The sequence below is a fragment of the Camelina sativa genome, chromosome 18 (genome assembly GCF_000633955.1).
Source record: "Camelina sativa cultivar DH55 chromosome 18, Cs, whole genome shotgun sequence".
NCBI classification, from domain to species: domain Eukaryota; kingdom Viridiplantae; phylum Streptophyta; class Magnoliopsida; order Brassicales; family Brassicaceae; genus Camelina; species Camelina sativa.
Window position 1 is genome coordinate 18,052,807 of NC_025702.1, and position 13,747 is coordinate 18,066,553.

Here is a 13,747-nt window from a genome sequence, read left to right on the forward strand (position 1 = left end):
AAGCCTATGAAAAATATTACGTATTTATTTATACGGTCATGGATCCACTTTCTCTCAGCTATATTTTTTTCTTTATTCTTATAAAACCAATTCCTCCACACTTATTCATATTTTTCTACTTCTTCCTCCTCAAGTCACACACAAAACCAATTCAACAACTCTCAGAGACTCTCATTCTTAAAACGGTAAAAAAAAAAAACAAGAAATGGGAAGAGACTGGTCCTGGCTCGGCGGAGGGAAGAAGAAATCCTCAAGCAAGTCAAAGAAAGAAGAAATCAAAACGCCACCACCGCCGCCACCATCGTCGTCTCTCGCCGAGAATACTGGAACGGCGGCTGGTTGTATGAGTGCTGTATTCAACATTTTCGATCTTCAACATTTACAGTTTCCTATTAACCACCACCATCTTCATCTTCCTAAAGGTACCAACCATCTTCTTCTTCTTCTTCTTCTTTTTTTTCCTCATTACTTCTTCTTCAATCTCTTTTACATTACATTATCCGATTCTCTGTTATTATAAATCAAATTCAGGTGTAGANTGTGTAAGTTGTAACTAAACATATGCATATTATTATTTTCTTTTTACAGGATTAAGAAACTATATATAAACTCCGAAATATGCAAGTTATTGTAGAATATGGTCCATTTCTTTTTTTCTTTTTTATAATTGCTACTTGTGAGTGATATAGACTAACAGCCTGCAAGTAATGAACTAACAGCGAAAGATATATTTATGATCGGTAAGACTGCTAACAAAAATACAAACAAAACTGTGTCACTGTCGTTGTCGAAATAAAAACGAACACACATTTTGAAAATTTAAGTATAACGCGGTTCAAGCTGCATGTAATTATATATTGCACTACTCGTGTCATGGTGGAGCTAGAGATGTAATTTATAGTCTTCCAACAAAATATATACATCATGTGATACCGACGGAATACTAAACATTTACGTATATTTCAAAGACGCCAAAACCTGCAGGGCCCCTACTTGCCTTTTATAACTAAAAACATTTTTCTTATTTTCATTAGAAATAGCCTTTTCTTCATCTTCCTTTCTTTATTTTTTATTTTTCAAAATTTTAATTGATTTTTCATTTGACAAATCTCTCCTAATTAAAACTCTACGAAAATATAGTTGACGAAAAAAAAAAGCCTATGAAAAATATTACGTATTTATTTATACGGTCATGGATCCACTTTCTCTCAGCTATATTTTTTTCTTTATTCTTATAAAACCAATTCCTCCACACTTATTCATATTTTTCTACTTCTTCCTCCTCAAGTCACACACAAAACCAATTCAACAACTCTCAGAGACTCTCATTCTTAAAACGGTAAAAAAAAAAAACAAGAAATGGGAAGAGACTGGTCCTGGCTCGGCGGAGGGAAGAAGAAATCCTCAAGCAAGTCAAAGAAAGAAGAAATCAAAACGCCACCACCGCCGCCACCATCGTCGTCTCTCGCCGAGAATACTGGAACGGCGGCTGGTTGTATGAGTGCTGTATTCAACATTTTCGATCTTCAACATTTACAGTTTCCTATTAACCACCACCATCTTCATCTTCCTAAAGGTACCAACCATCTTCTTCTTCTTCTTCTTCTTTTTTTTCCTCATTACTTCTTCTTCAATCTCTTTTACATTACATTATCCGATTCTCTGTTATTATAAATCAAATTCAGGTGTAGATGCGCCAAGAAACAGCTTTGAATCAACGGAAGAGGAGACTACATCTTCATCAACCAGAAAAGATGGAAATCTAAATATCTCTGTAAGTGAATAATAAAAAATTTAACTATCCAACTCTGTTTTTCATAAAAATTATAATAAGTCTTGGGTTACTAAAAAGTTTCTTGCTTTTGACCATAAACTTAATTTTGATAGATGGGTATCAAAATCAAGACCAAACCACAAGCAAGATCATCTCTTACAGCTACTGAATCTTATTCTCCGAGCATAAAGACACCAACTTTGGTTGCTAGACTCATGGGTCTTGATCTTGTTCCTGACAATTACAGATCATCTCCTACTCCATCTTCTTCATCTTCTTCTAACTTAATCGATCTCAAGACACCAACAAGATCTTCTTACACCAAGAAACACAGACATTACTCTCTCCAGAGAAACTCTGTAGACGGAGGCACACGTTCTCTTCCGGAGACACCGAGGATTTCACTCGGGAGAAGATCCGTTGACGTCAACTGTTCCTACGAACACCAACGTTCTTCATTTCATCACAGAGACAACAACAACAACAGCGCGTTGTCTGGTATTAACAATGTCAAGCTCACGAGGGTCAAAGAGATGAAGATACACGAAGACAAAGAGAATCGGAGTCCACGTGAGTACGCTAGACAGATAGTGATGCAGTTGAAGGAGAACGTGAGCCGACGGAGAAGAATGGGAACTGATATTACCAACAAAGAACAACAATCAAGAGAAGAGACTCATGACTCCAAGAAAGCATCATCTAAGATCACAATCATCACTCATGATTCATCCCCGAGAGTGGGACTAACGGAGATCCCCAAAACCAAACAAACCTCACTTCAGAAAAATAATGTCGCTTCCAAGAATCTGGAAACAACAACAGTGAAGGTTCAGGACAAGAACAGGCTACCAACAGTGCAAGAAGAGCTAAAAGGAACAGAGCAAGAAAAACAGAGGAAGTCTACAAAGAAATGCAAGAAACCAGAGAATTTCAAGTCGAGATTAGTGAAGCCGCCACAGACAATGCAAGAAGAGCCGTTTGTTCGACCACCAGCAACAACAAGTAACAACAACAATGGTCTTCTTCTCATTCAAGGAGACAAATCTTCCAACAAAAAAACACCTTTATCCATTAATCATCTCATCAACTTCACTAGTGTTCCAACCATCAAGAAGAAAGATTCATCACCTCATCACAAATCGGTATTAAACACATACTCTCTCTTCGAAATTAAAACGCTTCCCTTATCCAAAGTTTAAGTATTTATTCTTTTCTTTTTTTTTTTTGGCAGTCAAACGTAAAGGTCAGAGAAACACAAACACCAAGAAACAGAGCATCGTCAACAGAGTTGCCTAGTTTTGCGAGCCAATCACAACCCCACATTGCACCAACCGCCGGCGGCGAGTTAGAGTACATAACAAGAACACTAAGAAGAACAGGGATCGACAGAGACACACCAATCTCATACGCTAAATGGTTCTCTCCTTCACACCCACTCGATCCATCAATCTTCTACTTCCTCGAACATTTCGCTGTTACATCAACCAGACCTAGCAGAAGCAGCTCACCGGAAAACCTCGCTCTCCGATGCAACAGAAAGCTACTCTTCCACTTAGCCGACGAGATCCTCGCCGATATCTTAAAACCACACATCAACCTGAAACCTTGGCTGTGTCGTTACTCTACTCAATCTCAGAGGAATCTGAAAGGTTCAGAGCTCATCGACGAGTTATCTCGGAGAATCGAGCGGTTCCCTTTAGCAAAGTGTTTGGTTTTAGAAGACATCGACGCTCTAGTCGCCGGAGACTTCCCGGAGACCGAGTCGGCGTTTGAAGAGGACGGCGAAGGAATCGTCACGGAGATCGAGAGAGGAATCTTTGAAACACTCGTGACCGAAACGACGGCGGATTACTTTACCACGTGGATGACCAAAACGGCGCCGCTGAAGCGTAACGATGATGTCAGTGGCACGTGGGGAGTTCACGTGACGAGATACTCTTCAAAAGTGGGGTCCCACCACGACTCGTTCTCAAGGAGATTGAGACTTCCACGTGGATAAAAGAAGTATTCCACATGGCAGACATTTACTGGTTCTTCTTTGTATAGATCTCTTTTTTTTTTTTTAAGACTATTTACTTATATTAATTTTCAAATACTTTTGTAGCCGTTATATAAATAAATAAAATTAAATTAAACTTTATATATTCTTTTTTGAAAAAGTGGAGAGTGGTGTGGACCGTAATGGAGCTTTTTGGTAGAGATAGATGTGTCAATCTCACAGATGTTTTTGTCCCCCGTCTATTCCAACATCCCATGGGTTTTGCATATGCTATGTAGACTAAAGAATAGTATTCATATTCATGAGCCTTTTCATTTTTAATATCTTTTTTGAATGATCATTTGATGTTGTTGTTGGCAGGCTGTTTATGGTTTCTTTGTAACGACTATTTTAAGATAAAGATGTGTCAATACAAGTGTTTTTTTATATTTCACCCACTTGATGACACTGAATCAACAGTCAAAACTGAATTATGGGGGTCTATTGGATATATTTTGAAATCACATAGTTGTATATCTAGGTTTGAATACAATACACACAAACTAGAGAAGCATACACTATTTTAGGGGTCATAGGATAAGAGAAGAAAAATAATTTTGGGCCTAAGACATTTTGTTTGTTTGAATTTTTGTTTTTTGCCATATTAGCCTTACTCTACATATGTTGTCTTTGTGTGAATTTTCAACTTTTTTTTGTTTACAGTTCGCACGAATTTTGGATTATATCTTAGAATTGTTTAGTGTTTAAATAAAGACCATAATGGTTTGATTACCAGATAATATATTTTATTTTGTGAATCGTGAATGCATATTCATATGTCGGTGTGGTGCAGAGTCTTCTTCATCGGAGTACTTTATAAGTAAAGGTGTTTGTGAAGAGTGTGACGAGTGTTATGCTCTCATGTGTATTTGTCATACGACCAAACAAGGCAACAAAATTAACTATTTTGGACAATAGCATCCAAGCTTTGAGAAAAAAAATATATATATTATGCAATGATTCCATACACTTTAATTTCTTAAATCTATATGAAACTGTCATACATAAACATAATATAGTTTTTCAGAATACCAAATACGTTACGTACCTTCTCTGACGATGTGACACACATCACACATTTTTGCAGAAAGAATTATTCACTCCAAATGGAATATGACACTATAGTTATGGGGATGTGACAGACATGTTTCAATTTTTCTAAAATTAATTGAACACACATGACACTTATATAGTTATTGAACCACCTTGAAAAATATTAAATCAGCGATAAGGCGATAAGCCTAATTGTACGTACTCTAATGATCAACTGATTGATTATGATATCTGATGTGACGAATGATGATCTATTATTAACTGCTTTATAATGTATGTCATAATTTCCCTGGCATACATAATTCATACATGTTTAATTGCTAGTCTATTAGTGTGGACTGTCATTTTTTTCTCAACCTCATGTTTTCTTAATATGCTAAACGTATCGAAACAATCGTAAAACCAAGATTGTGAAGTTATATTAAAAAGAATACTATACAAACACAACAAATTTTCAAAAGCATTTGACGATTATGACGTTGACGATGGGTACAAAAAAACGTACGTAAATTTCAAGAGGAATCTTATTTATGTATCTTTGTTCTTATTATCATGTCATGAGAGTTTGTGCATCTCAGAGAGGTTAAATAATTCTGACGATTGTCCAAAATAATTATAGTAACGGAGTGTAAGAGAAGAATATAAGAAAAAGAAAAAGAAGAGAAAAGTAATTAAAAAGGTGAAGGGAACCTTGTAAAGTAGTAAAAAGACAATACGAAAGATAGATTTTGCATGGACCCGAGACATTTACGTGAAGATTAAAGCTACATCTGTCGTAATGAAGACACCATTCATGCAATTTAGAATCCATATAATACTTAGTTTGTTGAAATTATATTGCATGACAAGGAAACTACTGTTTTGTTTTGTGTTTGGATACGGACTTACGGTAGCCGAGATTGTAAATTAAATCTACTTGTATTGGACATACAAACTTAATCATTATAGAATTCATTTGACAGTAACAAACTCACACTATCAACATAAATTTCAGCATTGAGAATCTCATCAATTACCTCTCAAATTATATTGAAACGTTTTCTCATTTATTACTTTTGACGAAGTTCTGAATATCTTATATATAAGAATAAAATCTAATTCACAGCATACATATAGTTCCAGCACACAACAGATATAACTAATTAAATTTTTGATATAAAAAGATTGTTATTTACAGCCAACAAAATCAAGACATATGACTCAACTTATAACAAGCTGGGATAAGTTTTCCAAAAAAAAAAAAAACAGGCTGGTATATATATCCAAAATTCACATTTATAATCTAGTATAAAAATAAGCTGTGGATCGAGTATCGTCAGATTTCCACAGTTAAATGTCTGTTGTATGCGTGTGTATAGACGTTATCATATGATCATATTATATTTGTCGTAGCTTAGGTGTCCAACTAATCTGTCGACCGTTGAGCGGGAGATTCAAAAATAAGCAGCCAAAATTATAAGATCAGAGCCAAAGTCACATGGGTGATGATTTTTTTTATGTATGATCTTCTTTTACTAACCGTTCTTGATAGGGTTGACCAACATCTATATTAATTGATGTTCATATTAATTAGTTCATCTCTTTGCATCTTTTCTTGCGAATATTAATTGATTACCCAGTTTGTTGGAATTTAAATGTTATGTTGGTAAATCTGTGAACATATTCGAGATATACTTATTAAATAACATAAAATACTATACCGTTGGATTATTTTATATTTAGCATATATGTTTTCGAGAATGTGTATATGCATTGTGTAAATTTGAAGTGTCCTAGAGTACTCTTTCCGGGTACGGTGTTTTCGGATAATGTTAAATTAATAAACGAAATCAAGAAAACGTGAAGAAATGTTTTCCTAAGGAGAAATGTTATCCACAGTATATGAGTTTGAAGAATGGTTGTCCAAAAAAAAAAAAAAATGAGTTTGAAGAATCAGAAATTGAGATTTTGAAAGCTGATTATTTTTAAGTCCTACACATGTTTCAATATGAAATGTATAATGTGGGTATAACTAGAAGAGAAAAAACATTCTTCCTTTATTCGAACACAACCACATACCCAATGATAAAATTTGGCTAAAAAACTGAAGTTACGTTATGTAGGGCGTAGCAAAACTAGTATTCCAATTCTATTAATTTTACCGTTACAATGGATTTGTGGAAAAATATTGACATGAATTTACTATAACTTGTTCATGAAAATGGACTATTTCTTACTGGCATTTTTTAAATAATTACTATATATTAAAAACTTTTTTTCAGATATTAAAACCTTTTTTTTTTGAACAACTAATCCCTCCTATTAAAACTTAAGAGTTTCGTTTTATTTATGTTTAAATGAAAGGTTCTGTATATATATAGTGGCATATTTGTTGTAATGAAGATCTTTGATTAGGAAGGAAAAGTATTTAATTAATAAACATCTAAAAAAGTATAGATATAGTAGTACTATGTCTAGGATTCAATTAATAAAATTTACTACTGGAAAAAAATGCTAAATTTAAAGTACTTACAGTTAACCTTTTGATAATATTTTCCGATTACAAAAGTTAGATTTTACGTTTCTCTTAGATATTTTTATATCCTTTCGTATTATTAGGAAGGGAAATTGCAGTTAGGCGACCCTTTTGAGAAAAGAGAATAATTTACCTTTGTTCCTCCAATTTACACTTTTCTTTTTCTGGTAATAAAAAAGATTAAGTGTTCAGTGCCTATTACACATTGGGTTTATATATATATATATAATAGTCCAAGAGAAAACTGAAAAGGATTTACAGAAGATCAGGAAAAAGTGTAAAGTTAGAAAGCATACTATGTTAAGTCCTAGAACGACTATAAAAACGAATCAGTCATATGCAAATGCATGGCTCCTCTAACCTATGTACGGTACGAGAATGTAATTTTTAAACACTTCGATATATCCTCCTCATATACACTAATACAAAAGTATAACAATGAAATAATTAATACATGTAATTAATTTCGTAATCGATAAATTTTTCTTTTTGTCTTGAAGGTAAATTTACCGTTCTTGAGAAGAAAAATTAAAGAACTACATACATATCGTCAGAGCTGTGGAATACGATAATCCCAAACCTACGGTTGCAATAATATGTTCTCCACATACATATATATATATATATATATATATATTAATATATATCTAATTATAATTAAAGAGCATCTAATGAATAAAGTATTCTTACAGAATTCAACGGTCGAAGTTAGTGGATTTCAAAATTCAAATACAGCAGAATAAGTAGCTAACCGTGACCTGATGCATTTATCTTCTATACATGTAAGAGTATTAATATAATGAAATGAAGTAATATAACCCTATGTAATATACTACTAATATGCATGTCTATGTTTATCAGATCCCCAAAACGAGTTAGCTGAAACAAAGACGGGTGGCCGGGTGGGTGGTCAGTGAGTGGTTGGCTGTGTATCAGATCCGGCCAGAAAATAGTATTAATTTAATCCATTAGATACTTATTGGGCCGCTTGGAGCCCAAACTTGATGAACAAGAAAGCTTTAAAGTTGAGACAATGAGCAGTAAAAGTAGTTTAGAAAAGAATGGCATAATTCAGCCTTTTTCATTGTTTAGTTGACAAAAGTTAACAAAAAAAGTGTCTCACCTATGTTAACAAGTACGAATAGTTGAGCTGTTAATAAAAACCTTCGGCCTAATAGAATTAGTTTTGGTCTTTTGGATCTTGGATGATGACCAGAGACATTCCAAGTACGTATATGAGCTTCGAGTAATAATATCATACCTCACAATTAGCTGAAGGATTTTTTGAATGTAGATACATACTACTCTCTTTAATTATATGTAAGGACTAGAATTACAACAACTATGCTAAAGAGAGATGTTATCCCAAATCATTACGGGCACAATTTATTGAATGATTTTGCAAATTTCATGATAAATAAATAAACATAAAAATATAATGTTACTAGCAGTTTCTATCTGGCAAACCGATGAACAAATCTGTTTGAACATCCAAATTCAGATCTATAACTCTGTATTTCTCTTGGTGTTCATTCGATCCTCTCCATGTATCTACAACATTCTGTTCATAAACATAGATTGCAATTTCATCAACCACAAAATATATAATTTTATGATTTTTATCAGTAGGAAAAAGGATAAAATGACATCTAGATTATATGCGTACTGTTTTTTTTTAAATTCCAATTGTAAACGAACCAAGTGAAAAAAAAAAACTTACTTTGAAATCGGTAAAACTAATGATCTAAATTTCATAAGAAAAAACTACAACTTGAACTAGATCCAAATTTTAACTAACAAACCCATGTAATCTTGATCTATTTTTTTTTCTGGACAAATATATGCTTCATTCCATTAAAATAGAACACAACATACAACAAAGAGATCAAAGTTTAAGGAACTATCAATCATAATTTAAACTATCAATCAGTAAACCCAATAAGAAGTCTTTTGAACTAGTATCCGTATATATATATATATATATATATATATATATTTCTAATTATGTGAGTATAAAGGTATATATTAAATATGTAAAATAGAAAGAAAGATGGATCACCTTTTGATGTAATTTGACGTTCTCTTCTAACAATTGTTTCTCCTGAAATATTAAAACCGACAGTCTCTCGCCATTTTATACAAAGCTAATTAAACATATACATGTATACCATGCATATACTAGATGTTAAACTTTAAAAAAGTATATCATACCTTTGCTTTTAGATTCTCCACCTGCTCCTTGAACAACTGAGCCTACATAAAACATTTTTACAACCTTTTCTCAGTACCATGATAACAACACTAATATATAAAATACAGACATGTCTTGATCAATGTTATCGTATATTGATTGTCACTTAATCGTTAAAAAATTCGTTTTGTAGGTTCTTATCTAAATGAGTACTATACATAACTAGATGATTGAGATGGATATTATAATTATTGTCATCACGTATATTGCATATTTACCTTATATCATCTTAGTAATATATAGTGATGTAGTATATACCTTTCTTGCTCGCACCTTGCCCAGACTTTTTTGGAGTTGACTATCGATTTCCTGAAGGTCTTCTAGAGAACAAGAAGCAATTCCTTGTCCCAACAGCTTCCTATTAATAATAAATTTTGGTCAAAAAGTTTAAGTTTGTATAATTAAGGGTTTAGATAAAACACAAATTTAAACGGAAATTTTTTAAGAGAATAATAGTCTTTTTTTTTTTGGACGAAAAATAGTCAAGATTTATAATAGCAACAAAAAGAAAAGAAAAACAAAGTCTATAAGACATGATATATACCGTTTTTGAAACTCAAGGAGGTCAATCTTTGTTATCATGTGGCTTGCTTCTTGCTTTAATTGCTACATTTCGCCCACAATTGAAATGATATGACGCAAAAGAGAAGTAAAATAGATCAATACGTAATCTTTGTATATATTGCCATTATAAACTGCTGAACAGTCTATGTGACCATCGATTCTAATAGACTTTAATTTGAACAGATTATATAAAACCGCATCATTTATTTTGTAGTGTGTAGTTTTGATCTCTCAAGACTTAGTTTAGTAGGGAATGAGAAGTCAAAGAATCAACAGCATGTAAAGTTTAAGTATGATATTACTTTTACCAAGTAAAAAACAATAGTTTGGTGACAAACCTGTAAGTAAATTTCTGAGTCGTGATTGCTGGTTTCATGATCTTTTGTGTACTTGCGGTAGCGTTCGATCGTCTTCTTCATACTGATCAAACATATAGACATATCTTTTCAGATTCGAATACATGTACTTATCTTCGTAATTTCTTTGTTGAATCTCTAACTAAAATTATTATATTAAAATAAGAGGTACATTTTACAGCGACAAGATATGAAAAGTTTACTTGATTGAATAAAATTTACANAGGACTTGGTTTAGTAGGGAATGAGAAGTCAACGAATCAACAGCTTGGTTTAAGTATGATATTACTTTTACCAAGTAAAAAAACAAATAGTTTGGTGACAAACCTGTAAGTAAATTTCTGAGTCGTGATTGCTGGTTTCATGATCTTTTGTGTACTTGCGGTAGCGTTCGATCGTCTTCTTCATACTGATCAAACATATAGACATACATCTCTTTTCAGATTCGAATACATGTACTTATCTTCGTAATTTCTTTGTTGAATCTCTAACTAAAATTATTATATTAAAATAAGAGGTACATTTTACAGCGACAAGATATGAAAAGTTTACATGATTGAATAAAATTTACAAGTTACTTGACTTAAATAGTCCGAAAATGTACTACAATATCTTTTAGCTGTTGGTTAATATCTCTATAGGTAACTATTTAAACCCATGCCCTATGAATTAACATAGCTTTTTCTCCGTTTGTTTTTGTTTTGGCAAATTCATTTGCCTAACATCAAATAATTGAATCTAGTACCATTAATCCAATTGCAAAACCAACGATATATACAATTAGTACATAAATAATTATAGCTACGCCGATCCAACATTGACTATAGCACCAGCTTAAAGATGTAAATGTGTTAAACATTAAGTGGGATGCGTTTTATGATCTTAGATTGGCTTCTTTTTTTTGATAAAAATAGATTACTGTATATAATTGATTAGTAAGGCATATATATATATATATATAGACAGGGTTCTATGTATGCAGTGCACACCTGAATCAACGAAGAAACAGCAAATATAATTACTATTGGCTACAAAAGTAGTGCCCAAATAAAGACATAGCGAAAACCAAAAACGATAGTACACAACATAACTAGGGGCACGAAAAAGTAAAAAAAATTTTAAAATCTTATCTCCAAATAAATTGGTAAAAATATGTGCAACTTGGTACGGATCACACTAAATAATCATCTAAATGATAGTATAATTAAGTCCTATTTAGAGCTAGTTCCGATGTTGTTTTCTGTTAATACTTTTAAGAATTTGGAAACCCTAGACACACATATATCAACATATAACTCTCACTATTTAGTTTGGATGGAAAGTTCAGGTATATCAGAGTTTGTCTAGATTTTTAACCAATTAATTATGAAGTAATACTATATTATAGAATTGAAATTATACTAATAGGGGGAAGAGAAGAAAGAAATCTTTAGGATTAAGACAAGGATCGAATCTCTCAAGTACCAAAATCTAAGAGGGTTGCTTTAGTCAATTATGATTCAGAAAAAAAAATCAGACCAGACACAAACACATGACCTAAAAGCCTAATTAATCTCCAAAAAAAAAAAAAGAATAAAAAGAATCAAGAAGAAATTGGAGAAGACATACTCAGAGCTAGAGAATTCATAAAGCCTTCCTCTCTGAGAGAAGATGATGAGGGAGACTTGAGCATCACAGAGCACTGAGAGCTCATAAGCTTTCTTCAACAAACCATTTCTTCTTTTTGAGAAAGTCACTTGTCTACTCGTCGCGTTTTCTATTTTCTTCATCTCTATCTTTCCCCTCACCATTTTTTCTTCTTTTTTGACCTTTTTCTGCCACAAGATCTGTAAAGATTGATACCCTAAATCAGCCGGTGACCGGTCAACATAACCAGAGTCATAAAAGAGAAATTAATAGAGAGAGATCTCACCAGAAAGGGGAGAGTAATTAAATGTCGGCAGAGAAAATTGAAGAAGAGATAAGCTCGTTTGTGAAGAGAGGGTTCAAGTTTTAAATCATGAACTTCTTAATTAATTAGGAAAATATCATTGCGAGAGATTTTTGGACGGATTACACAAAGAAGAGACTTTGGGTTGAGAGGAGAAGAAAGAGCTGAACTTCTACAAAAATGGAAAGAGAAAAAGGTATTTGGTTTTTTTGTCAGGAACCCTAGAATGATCTGTGAGAGAAGGAAGGGGCAAGTTTTTATTTCTTTTCTTTTTGTCATGGGTCACACAATAAAATGATGCCATTCTCCTTTTTTTAATTTTTGTTCTTGATAATAATAAAAATTTCTGTATAGAATATTTCTAATTTGTGTCCATATCTGCTCCTCGCCACATACATAAGGATAATTAGATGCCAAAACAAGAAACAGGATATTTCTTATTTTTATTTCATTTATGTCTGAACTCCAAATTGGAGTATATTAATTGATATGTTTGTCAGCAAAAATGAAATGATATTAACCATTTTTAACTTATAAACTTTATTCATTACTTCTGTCCCGTTATACTACATTTGTAAACAATTTTCCTCCAAACTACTGTAGTTCTTTTTAGCTAATCGTTTAATGTTGTTGATAAAAATAAAAAAACTTTATTCATTACCTCACAATGTTTACAAGAAGATATAATTAGGAAAAAAAAACGAAGTTACACGAAACTGCTTAGTGACTGTTTTTTTCTAACATATAGTTAATTAAGAAATCTGTTTTTTTTTTTGGTTAATCGTCTTCAAAGTATAACCTATATGGTTCATCATTATCAATTTATCATTGTCATTGTGAGGAATGTTTGCTATGGAACTATGGAACGGTTATGAGAAGATCATCTGTTCTTTCGAAATTCTTTTTATAACCACAGTATGGGGACACCAAAATCTCGATAGAACTGAGATTGACCCCCGGAGATTATGAGTCCTAGACTCCTAGTTTAGGATATTGTCTTAATTAGATATTATTGAATGCATTATGTTTCTTGTTTATCTATATGTACCAAATTTCAACAAAAGATTGTGACTACATTACTAGTATAAAAGTAATTGAAGGAAATCGTTACACTACATTAGTTAAAAGGGTCTTTTTATTCGATATTTCGCCCTCAAGCTACTAAACATAAATATGAACATTAATATTCGGCGCTCAGAACGACGGGAGAAAAGAGCAAATAATTGTACTGGTGAACCGATTATAGTTTTTTTTTTTGTTGGGACA

At 32.5% G+C, this 13,747-nt stretch overlaps 2 protein-coding genes across 3 annotated transcripts; one reads left to right on the top strand and one right to left on the bottom strand.

The window, feature by feature from the left end:
- LOC104762352 lies at positions 85-3,876 on the top strand. 2 transcript variants are annotated; one of them, XM_010485624.2, is made up of 4 exons: positions 85-422; positions 1,686-1,774; positions 1,888-2,916; positions 3,006-3,876. In XM_010485624.2, exons 1-4 carry the CDS (start codon positions 206-208, stop codon positions 3,771-3,773), a joined length of 2,103 nt encoding a protein of 700 aa, XP_010483926.1. In that variant the 5' UTR covers positions 85-205; the 3' UTR covers positions 3,774-3,876. The 2 variants fall into 2 exon arrangements, with proteins under 2 accessions (XP_010483926.1, XP_010483925.1); XM_010485623.2 differs by lacking the exon at positions 85-422 and adding an exon at positions 1,235-1,576.
- On the bottom strand, positions 8,628-12,778 carry LOC104762353 (MADS-box protein AGL42). Its single transcript, XM_010485625.2, has 8 exons — positions 12,464-12,778; positions 12,160-12,377; positions 10,879-10,960; positions 10,176-10,237; positions 9,890-9,989; positions 9,592-9,633; positions 9,440-9,481; positions 8,628-8,941 (listed from the first exon to the last, which is right to left on the bottom strand). Exons 2-8 carry the CDS (start codon positions 12,339-12,341, stop codon positions 8,825-8,827), a joined length of 627 nt encoding a protein of 208 aa, XP_010483927.1. The 5' UTR covers positions 12,342-12,377; positions 12,464-12,778; the 3' UTR covers positions 8,628-8,824.

What these genes read in the sequence shown, in the direction of transcription:
- LOC104762352 (XM_010485624.2), top strand. Translation starts at nt 206, where the DNA reads ATGGGAAGAGACTGGTCCTGGCTCGGCGGAGGGAAGAAGAAATCCTCA. An exon ending in ATGGAAATCTAAATATCTCT is followed by an intron (nt 1,775 to 1,887) that starts GTAAGTGAATAA and finishes TAATTTTGATAG; the next exon opens with ATGGGTATCAAAATCAAGAC. An exon ending in CATCACCTCATCACAAATCG is followed by an intron (nt 2,917 to 3,005) that starts GTATTAAACACA and finishes TTTTTTTGGCAG; the next exon opens with TCAAACGTAAAGGTCAGAGA.
- LOC104762353 (XM_010485625.2), bottom strand. Translation starts at nt 12,341, where the DNA reads ATGGTGAGGGGAAAGATAGAGATGAAGAAAATAGAAAACGCGACGAGT. An exon ending in CTCCTTGAGTTTCAAAAACG is followed by an intron (nt 9,990 to 10,175) that starts GTATATATCATG and finishes TATTATTAATAG; the next exon opens with GAAGCTGTTGGGACAAGGAA. An exon ending in ACGTCAAATTACATCAAAAG is followed by an intron (nt 8,942 to 9,439) that starts GTGATCCATCTT and finishes GTTTATGAACAG; the next exon opens with AATGTTGTAGATACATGGAG.